This window comes from Aegilops tauschii, chromosome 5, assembly GCF_002575655.3.
Source record: "Aegilops tauschii subsp. strangulata cultivar AL8/78 chromosome 5, Aet v6.0, whole genome shotgun sequence".
Lineage (NCBI taxonomy): Eukaryota > Viridiplantae > Streptophyta > Magnoliopsida > Poales > Poaceae > Aegilops > Aegilops tauschii.
Window position 1 is genome coordinate 572441697 of NC_053039.3, and position 16502 is coordinate 572458198.

At 46.9% G+C, this 16502-nt stretch overlaps 1 protein-coding gene across 1 annotated transcript; it reads right to left on the reverse strand.

Moving 5' to 3' along the window:
• Positions 1-11484: 11484 nt before the first annotated feature.
• Positions 11485-11988, reverse strand: LOC141023205 (uncharacterized). Its single transcript, XM_073499549.1, has one exon. It carries the CDS (start codon positions 11986-11988, stop codon positions 11485-11487), a length of 504 nt encoding a protein of 167 aa, XP_073355650.1.
• Between the last annotated feature and the right edge of the window lie 4514 nt (positions 11989-16502).

Here is a 16502-nt window from a genome sequence, read left to right on the forward strand (position 1 = left end):
CCTATATACATGGACAGACGGAGTACATGATACTAGCAAACGCTCACCATCAGTAGTAGTTCATTGGTTGGTTTTGATTTTTGATTCAGTTGCTGTGCTGCTACCGCCAATATTCACATGTGGTTGTTTCTAGCGTAAAAAAAGGAGGTACTAGTACTTACTGTGTGAAAGGTGAAGTGATGGTTGCTTCGCCCGACCAACTTATTACTCTGGGAATATGGGAGTACCATCGGATTCAAGGAACAGAGAAATGATGGTTGCTTCGTCCAAGCAACTTACTGTGGCGAAGGTGGGGCTCTGTGATTTGACTGCTCACTAGTCATTACTACTGCGGCGCAATGACCGTGGTGAATCTTTCCCTGCAGTTGTGCACTCAATATTGCTTCATGGTAGGTGGAGCCGGATGAAGGATGTCCCACATGTCGGCGAAACGAAGTTGAATTGTTTCTGGCATTGCTATCAATCCTTCAGGATTTGTTTATATGTATGCATAATTTTAATGAAATTGTACTGTGATGCTATGAAGATTTCAACTTTGGTTCCCGCAGGAAAAAAAGGTTTCAACTTAGGATTCATGTGTCCTCTTGCCTCAAGATTATCTCGTTACAACATTCCATCAAATACAAATGAAACTACCATGGCTGCTAATGCATCTCAATGGTTCGCAGAGCAACGCCAATATTCACATCACAACTGAAGACAAAGTTGTGAGAAGGTATACAAATAAAGAAAAATATATAATTGATCGATGTTGTTCGTAGGCATGGCTCCATTTCCTAGGCACAGTGTTCATTGCTTGGCAGCTAGTTTCACCAAGCTCTGTAGCCAAAAAAAGAGGTGTATGGAGGACACCACAATCCGATCATTTTGTGCAGCTCCACTAAAATCGAGCGGACCATCCCTGTTTACAAAGATATCCAGTCAGTGTGATGACAATAATAGTGGAACTGGATGATGAAACATAACACATACAAATAGAAGCCGATCACCTCTGCGATCTCTCTTTAGGACTAACTACTTGTTGGAGAAGATTAGGCACGGAGTTGGATGAGAAGGATAGCAAAACCAATCTCCCTTTCTGCAGTCCCACAAAAATGTAAAAACGTTGCCTGTGTGACATTTTGGCAGAACTGCACAAAACACTCTTAAGAAAAAAGTGATTTGTGCAGCTCACCAAAAGGTCGCAATAGCAACGAGGTGAAAATGGATAGCCCTGTTTGCGAAAGGAGGTAGAAAGGAAACAATTACTGCCCAATAACACGAGCTGAAGACACATACACCGACAAAAAAGAAGCATATTCCATGTAATAAGGGAAAGATAGCAACATGGTGGTTTATCAAAAATGGTTTGAGGACGAGATTGCAAGATGGAAAGCATGCCGGCCGAGATACGTTTTAAGCAAACAACTAAAGAAGATCCACATGTAGCAACGCGGGAAGATGGGTAGTGGAGCAAGGCCGGAGGAAGCTGTACCCGAGGGTCGTCGGGATGTTACTAGGAGGGCGCCGGCAGCCGGGATCTGCCCATATTGCGGCAGCGAGCAAGTGGCGAAGGCCCTACCATGCCGGAGCTTGGTCAGAGAGAATGGCGGGTACCGCAGATCGGGACGTGCTGCCTCAACGCCGTCGAACGGAGAAACGATGCACATCCTCCCTTTCCGCCGTCGGACGGGATGCAGCCGGATCACTGACCAACGGTGAGAGAGAGGCCACCGCCGCCTTGTGTGAGATGGTGTGACGAGAGACAAACCCCGGCAGACAGGCTCCGTTCTATATAGTGGAGCGGATTTTTCCATTTTCCCCACGGCAATCGTTTTATATTATGTACGTGCCATTGAGGAATATATAACTTTATTTAATACTAACACGTCAAGTCGAACTTTGTTCCGTCTAGGCGTGGTACCCGACCCTCCTTCGAGTAGACAACCACTACACGCGTCAAATTATCACGTGGGCTGCCTTTTCGTACAGGAACGAACTCCACCATGTACCCGCGCAGGTGTGGCCGGGAACGAGACGTGAGTACATGCGTCCTGCATGTACCTCTTCTTTAGGTGCAGGTACGTATGTGGCTGGGTGTGAGAGAGATGGTTTGTGTGAAACAGAGGCAATGTGTCGATGATATCTCAAACAAAAAAACGTAGCATATGCAATGTGTGTGAAACGGAGTCATGGACGTGAGATATCGATAGAATCGAAAACAGGGATGAAGTGTGTGATTGCGCGATCGATAAAGAGTGCCATCGAATTTGTGTTTTCCCACGTCAAAGATACAGGGCGGCTGGCCTAATGGAATTTGAGAGGGCAGAGGTGCATTTTTTTCCTATGGCATGGGTACCTACCTACAACGTCCGACTATCGGTGTGTGGTGGGGGGGGTGGGCAGAGACCGATCGACTAGTATATGTGTGGGGAAGGAAAGGGACCTAGCTATGTATTGAGGGAGATCGATCAACATCCATGGATATGTGTAGCAGAGGAATAAGGTTGGGAGAAAGACAAAGGTAGAGCGTCGGAGGGTTAGTGGTGGAGTGGTGTCTCACAAATGGTGGGAGAGGCCTGCTAGACAAACGGAGGTTACGAGTGCAATATCAATAAGAGAGGGCGGGGGATGTCTGTCTGTCTATGCACGTGCGTGTGAGAGATGGGTCGGGAGGTATGCAAGGATGATGAGGGGAGACGATATGGTTGTGGTAAGCATACGTAACTACATAGGAAGATCAATCGTCGTGTGTCCGAGAAAGGGAGAGACATAACTAATGAGGTAAGTCTACCGGTGCGTGGGGAAAATGAATTATAGTCGACCTGGCTATATGTAGGGAGATCGGTACGTATACATGCATGCATGTTTTAGAAGCAAATAAGGTCCAGAAAGACAAACAGGGGGAGAGGGGCGTGTACTTTCACAAAGGTAGATGGCTAGCGTGTACTTTTGCATAATGTAGGGGGCGGGGCACTATACTTTTTTGCTGTACGATGCATGAAAGTGGCTTTTGCAGCTCAGGGCTAAATACTTGTCATCATGTAGGGGGCGGGGCACTATACTTTGTGTGATAAACACGGTGTATGTATGGAACATGGTTTAGATTATGAATATATAGTTAGTACATAAAATGTACTATTATTTGGAATCAACATCAAGTGTATTCAAAAAATTGAATTCGAGTTCATATAGTACACATAGTTCATATCTATCTCTATAGTAATCATGTGGTGTGTTGTTAAGGTAATACACGAATGATGGTTGAAGTTGGCAACAATCATGATTGTATATTCTTACTGAAATAGAGAAACGAATTCAAATTTAGTTCGAATTGCAGCGGTAGTATAGACATTTGGAATGCACTAAAATTTTGGTATGAGTAGGTTACATGCATTATACAGCCAGCGAAAAAATTTAATTGGACATAACATGGATTCATAGCTTCGAATAGCATTTTTATAGTAAAACGGGACAAGACTCTCTCTTTGTGTGGTGTGAATAGTTTTATTTTTTCCATTGAGAGAAGTGCGAATTGATTTGGTACGTACAAGTACAATATTACACGTTAGGCTTGTCCCTAAAATTCAACCCGCGCCTTGTATATCCCGAAAATTCAGATATCGTGCTCCCAAAACTGGCACCTTCACAACCCGCGCCTTGCTATCCTGAAATTACAACGCGCGCGAAAACACCCTCCAGCTGCCAAATCCCGACACGCGAAATCCCCCTTCTAACCCTGAGCGGAAAGGGCCGCTAGTTCAAATCGGTGGGGGTACTTTTGTAACACACCCTACATTTTGGACAAGCGCGTCCCTAAGTCATGGTCCCCCTCCCATCTCCTCCTTTTCGCCATTCGAAATCCTAGGCCGCCATAACCTCTCTGCTCCAGCCGCAAAACCCCACCCTCCTCTGTCTGCCACCTCACCGCTGCCCAGCCGGAGCCTCTTCCCCGACGATGTCATCCACCGCAACAGCTCGACGTCCCTCGTCCACCTCCCCGGATGAGGATCCGTCGTCCATCTCATCGTCATGACAATTCAGCCGCCCCGTCCTCCACCTCCAAGGAGCTGCTCCGACGATTGCCTCATCTATTGTGGCTGCTCCATCCCCACAGCACCGCCTTAACCTGCTCCACCGAAACTGCAGCATCCCCATCGACTCCTCGGACGAAACCGAGGCCTACTCGGTGCCACCAAAGAGGTTGTACACAAATCGCATCACACCTTCTCCTTAACTCGACCTCCCGGTGCCGACGGTGCTCCATCCCGCACCCCCTTCGAGCGGCTACCTCTAAGCCGGCGCCACGGGCGACATCTCCATGGCGGCTCTCCCCCAGTGCGAGGACCCTTCGGCGGCGGCGACCATACCAGCCGGATCTGCTGCTGCTACTCCGTCTCTCGCTCGCTCGCTCGCGCAGCTGCTGCTGCTCCGGCTCTCGCTCGCGCTGCTGCTGCTCCAGCTCGCGCTCGCGCTGCTACTTCTGCTGCTCCGGCTCTCGCTCGCTCGCTCGCGATGCTGCTGCTGCTCTCCCCCTCGCTCGTGCTGCTGCTCTGCTCCAATTTAGCTACACTTCAGTCGACTGGATTGACTTTTGGGTCAGTCGATTTTCAGGGGGTGGGGGGGGCTCACCGGAGTTAAGCAAGAACCACCCACAGCGGGGAGGGGGGCTCGCCGGAGAGGCAATCCACTATCTATCTTAGGGTTCAGGGTGGGGGCGGCGGACCGGCGGTGGGGAGTTGTTTCGAGGAGGCGGGGCGGCGGCGGACCGGTGGTGGGGAGTTGTTTTGGGGCGGTGAGGCGGCGAGGTGGCGCGGGGGCCGGCGGTTCGGCCGGTGGTGGCTGGCGGCTCAGGGGGGTGCAGGTTGAAGATGAACTGCAGGCCCTCCCTAAACTACATGTCAAGTGCCTCTCTGCTACCATTGCGTTCAGTTTCGAAAGTAACATTCCGATTCCACAGTAAATTTCAGTTTCGACAGTTAAGTTCAGAGTCAACAATTTTTACCTCATCTGTTGTAGTCAGGTGGTTTTTGGCGATGTAAATCTTACATCTATCACTTTTTGGTAATGTATTTTACATCATCTATTGGAGATCCTATTAGAATCCCACTTGAGACTAACGATGTCTATCTTGTGCTCCTTCAGCCTCGACGTCTTATGTCTCATCGGAGCTGCTCCAACGATAGAACGATCCGTCACAACAGAGGAGTGCCCTGGACGCCGTATACAGATTCCTCAGATCTTCCTCCACACCTCCGATAGCCACCTCTGCCTCAACTTCTTCAGCGACCAACCCAATGATGTTGAGGTCGACACGGCTACGGCAAAGAGGTTGTACACTTGTCGCATCACTTATTACTCTACATTCATGTCGATCCATTAGGGCTATTTTGGTTCAACGGAAAAATATAGCAATAGGAAATTTTCCTATGGCGCTCTGCTATTCAATTATTCATGCATTTTGTTGAAAGGAATGGAGCAAAACATCCACCTAGACCTACTTTTCAAAATCCTATGCATGAAAACAAGACCAAGTGCATTAGTGGCAGAATAACATTCTAACTGTACATGCTTTCATATGGTTTCACTTTATTTTGGCCATGTTTCTTTGCATTCCTCTGCTCCTCCAATTCCTGTGAACCAAACACCCAAGTTGACAGAAATCCTGTGTTCACAAATGCTCTGTTTCCCATGTGCATTCCTATCCTATTCCGATGTTTTTCCTATCCCGGCGTTTTTAGAATCATGCAAGCCAAATGAGCCCTTACAGAATTACTTCAGTTACAGGTAGGTGTCGAAGAAAACTTTGTGTGGTTTGTCCTGCTCCTGCCGCGACGTCGTCCACCTCACTTGAGCTGCTCCATCGACAGAAGCATCCACCAAACCAGACATCACGACTCCTGACCGTCTTTCGCCGCCTATGATCTTTTTCCCTGCCGCCGGCACCCACCGTGACGGCATCACCATCATCCACTCAGCAGATGAACCTGAGGAGTACACGGGTCCACAAGAGAGGTCGCACTCTTTTCTTTCTGCTTATGTTATGCATTGCTTAAAATTACCTGCTACTTTATCGTCATGTTCACCTCTTAGACTCCAAGTCAGGTCCAAATAATGTTCAAACATGAGTTCTAAATTAGTTGTGGGGCACATATCGAGGCAGCAATGAATAGTTACTCTGTCTAATATCTGGTTCACCTAGGGTATGCCTATGTTGTTCATCTTGGGTGGGAAACAAATAGTAAAGCAATCATCATCTGTATTTTTTTTAAATTAAAGCAATCATCAGCCTGCTATCATTATTTTTGGATCCATCCACTGGTTGTTACCATCACTCTAGATTTCTGCATGCTCTCCTTACATAATCTCACCATATTTTTTTCATATGCATGTCAGATATTGTACACAGTCATGCTGAACATGTAGAGAAAAAGAGAAGAGTTTCGCACGGCAATACAATGTCATGCAGACATCCCTCCATGGTGGGTTCAATGACAAACCCTCCCCCCTCTCTAGATTGTAATCCACAGGAAGATACATGTTCTGAGGTGGATTCGGACGCAGCTGACCACTCCTATTTACCCCCCAAGGTGTTTGCTCTACCTTGGCATGATGATGTTAGTCATATCATGCATATGTTGCCTTGCAGTGCCTACTTTTGACAGCATATATGTCATCTGCTTAGTTTAGACATGTTTTGTAATGCCACCTATTTAGTTTCTATATCATATGTGGGAATTATGCAGTCTCATGTCTTTTAGCCAGCCATAATATATGTGAAATGTGCAATGCCATCCTGTTTAATCAGGCATCATATATTTGAATGGTATCTTGCCCATTTTTCTTCATTACATTTCCATTTGTTGACAATGTTTGTACATTAAACTACTCTTGCCGTGAATCGGCCATTTGGGTGGGAGATGGAAAAATCTGGAGTGAAAACAAGGCCTTCAGAGCAGACAGTGCTACCTGTCGAAGTAGATCTCTTGTTGGGTCCCAATAGCTCCTCAGAGATGGATTCAGATATAGATGACTAGTCCTATTCCCCCACCGAGGTGTATGCTCTAACTTGGCACGGTTATACTGCTCATATCATGCATATGGTGTCTTGCATTGCATAGTTTAGACATCATATACACAATATTCAACACCATGTTCTTAGTCCAGACATCATATCGAATGCCCTCTGTTTAGCATATAAATCACATATGTGAACTAAATCATGCGATCCTGATTACTTAGATAACATGTATGTGAATTATGTCATGCGATCCTGTTTAGTTATTCATCATATCTTTGAATTATGTTATGCTATGCTATCCAGTTTAGATAGACATATATGTGAAATTATGTCATGCTATCCGTTTTAGTTAAACAACATACATGTCAACTATTTCATGCCCTCTTTTTTCCACACTATCTATTGCATCTGTCTCTCATACAATGTCCGTCCATTCAACTATGTTTCCTGTTTATCAGCCATTTGAATTGGAGCGGGTGATGCCAGTATCTAGCAGAATAAAAACATGGTCTTCAAATAAAACAGTGCTACCTCTTGGTGGAGATAGCACCCCGGTTGTACATGCACGAGAACCAGCCCTACCACACATAACCCAGACTCTCACAGATTGTACCCCTACTCGATGGTCAGAGAACTAGCTTCACCCAATCTAACCCCAACCCCAGCAGATAGTAACCCAGTTCCTGTTGAGATGATGATGTGTCCAAAGGGCCAGTACTACCACGGCGAACCCCAACTCCACCAGTTAGTACGCCTATTCCTGTGGAGGAAGCACAACCAGCCAGACGTAGTTTAGCATCTATCGCATTTGATGTTGTTAAATCCTATGTGCGTATCTTCCCATCTTGGAAATATTATACTGAAGATGAAGGGAAATGCCAGTTGCAGGTGTTTGTCCAGGAGTTATGTGTAAGTAATGTTATTCATGGCAATTACTTTGCTTTGTCCCATACATTCTACCTCCATGATGGTTATAATACAGCAAATTTTCCCATTTTTCTCCATAGAGAAGGACTGATTTGGAAACTCAGGATGAGGTAACCTGTGCTAATACCTCTGCTATCTTCAAGAATGCTTGGTGGCAGTATCGGAATTACCTGAGGAAAACGTACTTCACTGGCAAAGAAACTCATCAAATTCCCTTACGTTCTCCTGAGACACACTTACTGGACGATGACTGGGAACGCCTTGTTCTATACTGGTCTCGAACCAAGAATGTGGTAAGGTCTATGAGCTCATTTTTTAAGTACTGTATTTTTGTGTCTTACTGTACTCTGTTCATGTAGAACAAGTGCTTAAACCTGAAGAACAACTATTCTAATTTAAGATTCCATTGCTATCGTGCATACTGCTTTGCTCTTGTATCACTGTATTTACTCATACAAACTTATTTTTAAATTGAAGGATCCAACCGGAACTCTAATGGCACAGCAGGTATGTTGACGCATGTTTCTTTAACAGTTTGCTCTTATCAATAGCTCTGTTGATTTCAATTTCAATTGTGTATACAGTTGACTTCTCATATCATGCACATTACTAGCATCAAAATAGAACCAATAGTGTTGTTGTATATGTAGACCCATGGTACCCATCTGAAATCTTGTTGTGCCGTGTAGTTTCCCACGCTTTGTATTCTTTCACTGCTGCATTGTCTTGAACTGATATGATTTGAACCGTGTCTCTATTTTGATTTGGTAAGACAATGCAGTTACCATAGGACATAGATATATGTTTGTTTGATGCTTTTATTATGTACTAGTACTTGGCAATAGAAGACTTGGTAGTTTAATCTTGTCCACCTTACTAATGAACTGGTTCACCGAAATGAGTTTCATATACTAGTACATGCTAAACATGTTATGTGTCTGCTTGTTTCTTCTTTTAGAATGCTGATAGAATATTGGGGAAGAGTGCCTTATTAAGCAATGGTAAAGGAAGTAATGCAGGTAAGGTTCAGGATAGTGAGATATCCTTGTTGGTCTCCAACAAAGCTGATAAAACAGCTAAGGAAGACTATCTTGAAGATAGTGAGACAACCCCAAAGTCCTGTCTTGGTTTAGTGTTCGAGTTACTGGACACTACCGCTTGCATTCAAACTCACTATCTGAATCAGTTTGGTTTCTTGAGTCTCAACTACAGGCTGAAAGACATCGATCAGCTATGCTGCGACAAGAAGCAGAAGGACTACGGAAGTCCCTGGAGCATTCGGATGCATACTTTCAGGTGTAACAGCAAGCGTTGGAGGATTTTAGCGCCAAATAGGACAAAGCTAATAAGCTTGCTAAGCTTATTGCCAGCATGGTGGATACCCAGGATAACGTTTCTTGAGCTCTTTTGAAGTTGTTTCAGTTATGCTTTTGTTTTGCTGCCGCGTTTATTTGCACTGGTGGCTAATATTGACGGCCAGTGTATGTAATATGCTGCTTTGTTCCCTATATTTGCACTGGTGGCGAACTTTGATGCCCAGTGGATGTAATATGTGTAATAGTTGTAATAGGCTAGCGTTAGTTGCTTGCTTATTTATTTCCTTATTGTCTTGTTTAGTTGTTTGCTTGTAGTCACTGCAGTTCTTTTTCCGTGTTTCCCTAGTGGCCACAATAACCTATTTTTGGTAACTAGGCCACAATAATCATGGCAACACACGGACTGTTGTAACCATGGGCCTCCTGCGGGCCGTAGGATCCATGGGCCTTCTACGGGCCGTAGGATCCATGGGCCTTCTACGGGCCGTAGGATCCATGGACTTTCTATGGGTCTTATGATCCATGGGCCTTCTACGGGCCCTAGGGCCCATTGGTCTTCTACCGGTCGTAGGATCCATGGGCCTTCTACGGGGCGTATAATCATTTCGCCAAACATGGGCCGTACTATTCGTGGACCATAACGGGCCGTTAATAGGCCATATTTGATAACGCTATAAAAACAGCCCAACGGGTTAACCGGCCACAAATGGGCCGAATGTAACCATGGGCTGAATTTGGCCCACAAACGGAACATGCTTGTAAGGGACTGTAACTAACCGAATTCTAGAAATGAGACCAAGAATAAATGGGCCCTTAGAAGGCCGAAAAGTTAACACGGGCTGGAAACGGCCGACGGAATAATGGGCCCTTGATGGGTATAAAGTGATACACTGTTCATTATGGGCCAGTTTCATCTCGGGCCTTTATTGGGCCCAGAGTTACGAAGGGCCTCATATGGGCCGAAAGACATCATGGGCCATACATGGGCCGGAAGAGATAACGGGCTGGAATCATATTGGACAGCCCAGATGAAGCTACTCGGCTTAATTCCGATAAGCCGTAACGGGCCGGGAGTTAGCGGGCTGTAAATGGGCGATATACCAACAGGTCGTTAACAGGCTTTCCGTGGGCCGGCACGTTACCTTTTGACCAAGTCAAACGGGATGGCCTTTTCATCGGAATGGTCCTCCGTTGGGCCATGCCACGTGTCGACGTATCATAGGCGCCTCCTGTCCAATGAGTGGATGACATCTGTCCCAACGGTGAGCCAACACGTGTTTCCTCTGGCCAATGAGAATTTTACACGTGGATAATCCCAATGGTCCGGGCTGTTAACGGGTTATCGGATCCAAAACCGGACACGATAGCTTAACGGCGACCTGTTACGGTGGATGCCACGTGTCGGTCACCCTTGACGAAAACACTTATATGACGCGCGATTTATCGTCATGGAAGTGGACACTTCCGTGATGATAATTTTGGTAATTTCATGGAACACTTCTACGACAGCACAGGTATGACTATCTTGATTCTTTCATAAAATCGTCATGGATGTACATGCATGACAGAAAACGTGACCTACTGTGACAAACACGTATCATCACGGAAGTGTATTTCTTTGTAGTGCGAGTGAGAGGGTTGCTCTTCACTCGGAGTGTTTTTGAAACTTAGGCGAATTGGGATCGCAGCTAAGCCCTCGAGTGAGAGGGTTGCTCTTCACTGAGAGTGTTTCTGAAACTTAGGCAAATTGGGTTCGCGGCTAAGCCTCCAAGTGGTAGGATTGCTCTCCACTCGGAGTATTTTTGAAACTTAGGCGAATCGAGTTCGCGGCTAATCCTTCGAGTGGGAGGATTGCTCTCCACTCGGAGTATTTTTGAAACTTAGGCGAATTGGGTTCGCGGCTAAGCCCCCAAGTGAGAGGATTGATCTTCACTCAGAGTGTTTTTTAAACATAGGCGAGTACGGGATCGCAGCTAAGCCCCCTGGTGAGAGGGTTTCTCTCCACTCGGAGTGTTTTTGAAACTTAGGCGAGTACGAGATCGCAGCTAAGTCCCTGAGTGAGAGGATTGCTCTTCACTCGGAGTGTTTTTGAAACTTAGGCGAATCAGATTCGCGGCTAAGCCACCCACTGGGGATTTGAACACGTATGTTTATGGGATAACAACCATTAAGATACCGCAAAAACCTTGTCTTTGATAAGCAAACTGAAGAATTCTTATTACAACTCGTCGATCTGAGTGTTTAGGTATAAAAACGGCGGAGCAGCTCTGCGTTCCACGAGCGTTGCTCGTCTTCTTTCTTTGCTATGTCGTAGAGGTGATATGCCCCATTGTGGAGCACCTTGGTGATGATGAAGGGGCCTTCCCAGGCCGGAGCAAGTTTGTCAGGTCGTTTCTGATGCACTCGGAGCACAAGGTCTCCTTCTTGGAATGCTTGACCTATGACATTACGGGCATGGAATCGACGCAGGTCTTGTTGATAGATGGTCGACCGGTTCAGAGCCATCTCTCGTTCTTCCTCCAGGAGGTCAACCGCATCTTGGCGTCCCTGTTCTGCTTCTGCTTCTGAGAAGAGTTCCACTCTGGGGGTGTTGTGCAGCAAGTCACTCGGCATCACAACTTCAGCACCATACACCATGAGGAAAGGAGTTCGTTCAGTCGACCGGTTGGGAGTTGTTCTCAATCCCCATAGGATGGATGGCAATTCAGTCAACCAGGCTCCAGCAGCATGCTTGAGGTCGCGCATCAGTCGGGGTTTCAGCCCTTGAAGGATCAAACCATTCGCCCTTTCCGCTTGCCCATTCGACTGCGGGTGCGCAACAGATGTGTAATCGACCCAAGTGCCTTGGGAAGCACAAAACGCTTTGAACTCATCAGAATCAAAGTTGGAGATGTTATCTGTGATAATGCTGTGTGGGACTCCATATCTCAATATCAGCTCCCTGATGAAACTGATGGCAGTGCTTGAATCAAGGTTCTTGATAGGCTTGGCTTTGATCCATTTGGTGAATTTGTTGACTGCTACGAGCAAATGAGTAAAACCACTTCTGCCGGTCTTGAAAGGTCCAACCATGTCCAATCCCCAAACTGCAAAAGGCCAGACGAGTGGAATAGTCTTCAAGGCAGATGCAGGATTATGAGACAGGTTAGAGTAAAACTGGCAGCATTCACACTTGTCGACTATATCCTTAGCCATCTCATTTGCACGTGGCCAGTAGAACCCCGCTCAATATGCTTTGGCAACGATGGTCCAAGAGAATGCATGGTGACCACAGGTCCCCGAGTGCATCTCATTTAGAATCATTCGACCTTCTTCTGGAGAAATACAACGTTGAGTGACTCCGGTAACGCTTTCCCTGTAAAGTTGTCCGCTTATCACGATGAATGCTTTGGATCGACGGACAATCTGGCGGGCCTCATCTTCATCCTTCTGGAGCTCCTTCTTGAGCAGGTATGCGATATATGGCACCGTCCAGTCGGGGGTGATCACCTGAACCTCCTTGATCAAGTCGACTACAGCTGGGACTTCGATTTCAGTCGGATTGGTTGAACTTATCGGTTGCGGGGGACTCCTCTGTGAAGGGATCTTCTTGAACTGATGGGGCGTGGAGATGCTCCAAAAACACATTACTGGGGATGGGTTTCCGAGTGGAACCTATCTTCGCCAGGTCATCTGCTGCGTAATTCTTGATTCGGGGTATGTGGTGGAGCTCTAACCCCTCAAACTTCTGCTCTAGCTTTCTTACTGCATTGTAATAACCAGTCATTGCTGGACTCCTGATATCCCATTCCTTCATCACTTGATTGACCACCAAGTATGAGTCGTCGTACACCATTAGGCGACAGTTGTCGAGTGAGATGGCCAGACGCAACCCATACAAAAGTGCCTCATACTCAGCTTCATTGTTTGAATCGAAGTGAATCTGGAGGACATAGCTGAGCTTGTCACCTCTGGGGGATACCAGGACTACTCCAGCACCAGAGCCACTCAGCATCTTGGACCCATCAAAGAACATAGTCCAATGTTCTGAGTGAACCTGAGTCGGTTGCTGCTGTTCAATCCACTCGGCGAGGAAATCTACTATTGCTTGGGACTTGATTGCTTTCTTTGCCTCGAACTTTATATCCAACGGAAGGAGTTCAATCACCCACTTTGCCATTCGACCAATTGCATCCCTATTGTTCAGAATTTCTGATAATGGAGGGTCGCTGACGACTGAAACCGAGTGGTCTGAGAAGTAGTGTGCAACTTTCTTCGTGGTCAAGTAAATTCCATCAACAAGCTTTTGATAATGTGGATATCTCTGCTTGGACGGAGTCAAGACTGCAGAAATATAATACACTGGGCGCTGAACTTTGTAGGCTTTGCCTTCTTCTTCCCGCTCCACCGTGAGCACTGTGCTGACAACTTGTCCAGTGGCTGCAATGTATAGTTGTAGAGGCTCTTTGCTGATTGGGGCAGCAAGCACTGGCTGGGTGGAAAGCAGGGCTTTGAGCTCTACAAACGCTGCTTCGGCTTCAATAGTCCACTCGAATTTGTCAGACTTCTTCATCAGTCGGTAAAGAGGCAATGCCTTTTCACCGAGATGAGAGATGAATTGGCTCAATGCAGCCAAACAACCAGTAAGCTTCTGAATGTCGTGCACACGGACGGGGCGTTTCATTCGGAGGATTGCTCCAACCTTTTCCGGGTTTGTGTCGATCCCTCATTCGGAAACGAGGAAACCGATTAACTTTCCACCTGGGACTCTGAATGTGCATTTTGACGGGTTGAGCTTGATATCATATCTTCTCAAGTTGGCAAAGGTTTCAGCGAGGTCAGTCAGTAGGTCAGAACCTTTACCTGACTTGACCACGATGTCGTCCATGTATGCTTCCACATTCCGACTGATTTGAGTGAGCAAGCACTTCTGAATCATGTGCATGAATGTGGCACCAGCATTCTTGAGACCAAAAGGCATGGTAACATAGCAAAACACCCGAATAGGGTGATGAAGGCTGTTTTTATCTTGTCGGGCCCATACAGTTGGATCTGATGGTACCCAGAATATGCGTCCAAAAAGGACAAACGCTCACATCCCGCAGTCAAGTCGACAATTTGGTTGATGCGGGGAAGAGGGCAATGATCTTTCGGGCTGGCCCGATTGATGTGTTTGAAATCGATACACATACGAAGCGAATCATCCTTCTTGGGGACCATGACAACATTGGTGAGCCACTTGGAGTGGTATATCTCGCGGATGAACTCAGCTGCCAGAAGCTGAGCCACTTCCTCGCCAATTGCCTTCCTCTTCTCCACGACGGACCGGTGGAGATGCTCTTTAACGAGTTTTGCTTTTGCGTCGACTCGCAAACGGTGCTCAGCCAGTCCCCTTGGTACACCCGGCATGTCAGATGGTTTGCATGCGAAGATGTCCCAGTTCTCATGGAGGAACTGGATGAGCGCTTCTTCCTATTTGCTGTCGAGTGTTGTTGAGATATGAGTCGGAGCAGCATTGGGATCGGTCGCGTGAATGTGAACTGGCTCTGTTTCACCGAACGACTGAAATGCGGACTCTGAAGCAGGCTTCTCAGCACGCAACAAATCACTCGGATCTGCATTCTTCTGGTATTCTTGCATCTCTACTGCTGCCATCTGCATCGGCAATCTTTGAGCCCTTCTGGAGGCACTCTTCTGCTCTCTACCGATTTCCAGTGACTGTGATCATGCCTCTGGGGCCAGGCATCTTCAACTTGAGGTACACGTAACACGGTCAAGCCATGAAACGAGCATATGTAGGCCTGCCCAGAATAGCATGGTAGGCACTGTGAAAATCCACCACTTCAAACGTCAACTTTTCCTTGCGGTAATTCTTTGAATCACCGAAAACCACATCAAGAGTGATCTGATCTAGTGAATCGGCTTTCTTCCCTGGGATAATTCCGTGGAATCGCATGTTGCTTTTACTGAGCTTGGACATCGGAATGCCCATCCCTCGGAGGGTCTCAGCGTACAAAATGTTCAAACCCCTGCCACCGTCCATCAAGACCTTGGTCAGTCGAGTGCCCCCAACGACTGGGTCGACCTCCAGCGCTTACCGCCCAAGAGTAGCAACGTGCGCTGGGTGATCGGACTGGTCGAATGTAATGGGAGTTTTTGACCACTTCAGATACGTCGTCGTTGCCGGAGCAACCATGTTTACTTCTCTGTTGATAACTTTCAGTCGACTTTTGCTCTCGATGTCAGCAAAAATCACTAAAGTGGCATTGACATTGGAGTAACCATCATCCTCCTCCTTGTCCCTGTCCTTATCAGATTCCTTTTCCTTTTCACTGGGCTGACCCTCTCGGAAGCTCTGAATTAGGAGTCGACATTGTCAAGTGGTATGCTTCGGGTAAATCAGGTTTCCCTCTTCATCTTTCTTGGTGTGTATGTGACACGGCAAATCAAGCACATCATTTCCCGCTTGATCTTTCACTTTCTTGGGGATCCATGGCCCCTTAGGCTTTCCTTTGAATTTCCCTTGGTTCAAAACTGCGGCCTCACCAGGACCTGCGGGTTCGGCTTTGCGCTTCTGCTTCTGATTGGAATTTCCTCCTATGGTGTCCAGGGCCACTGGTTTGTTTTTGCCACTGTGGAGTCGGTCTTCTTCCTCACCGTTAGTGTACCGAGTGGCTATTTCCATCATCCGAGCCAGGGACATGTCCCCTGTCCGACCGAATTTCAGGTTAAGCTCTCAGTACCGAATGCCCTCCTTAAAGGCACAAACTTCATGATGCTCTGACACATTCTCCACGGTATGATGAAGAGTGGTCCATCTTTGGATGTAATCTCTCAAAGTTTCATTCGGTTTCTGGACACAATGCTATAATTCGGTCAACCCTGCAGGTCGTTTGCAAGTGCCTTCATATGTCCTGACAAACACTCGGGCCAATTCTTCCCAACTGAAGATACTACCAGGAGCCAACTGATTCAACCAACCTCTAGCTGAACCCTCCAACATCACGGGGAGATGCTTTAAGGCTACATCATCATTGCCGCCACCAATCTGCACAGCCACTCGGTAATCCTCTAGCCAAGTGTCTAGCTTCGATTCACCAGTGAACTTACTCACTCCCGTCGCCAACCTGAAGTTGGGAGGGATCTCAGCAGCTTTGATGGCTCTGCTGAAACATTCAGGCCTAAAAATGTGCACTCTGCTACCAATCGGACGATCTTTGTCTAGTCCTTCTCTGTGTGCCCAGCCTCTGTCGACCAGACCCTGCACAAGAACTGGTCTT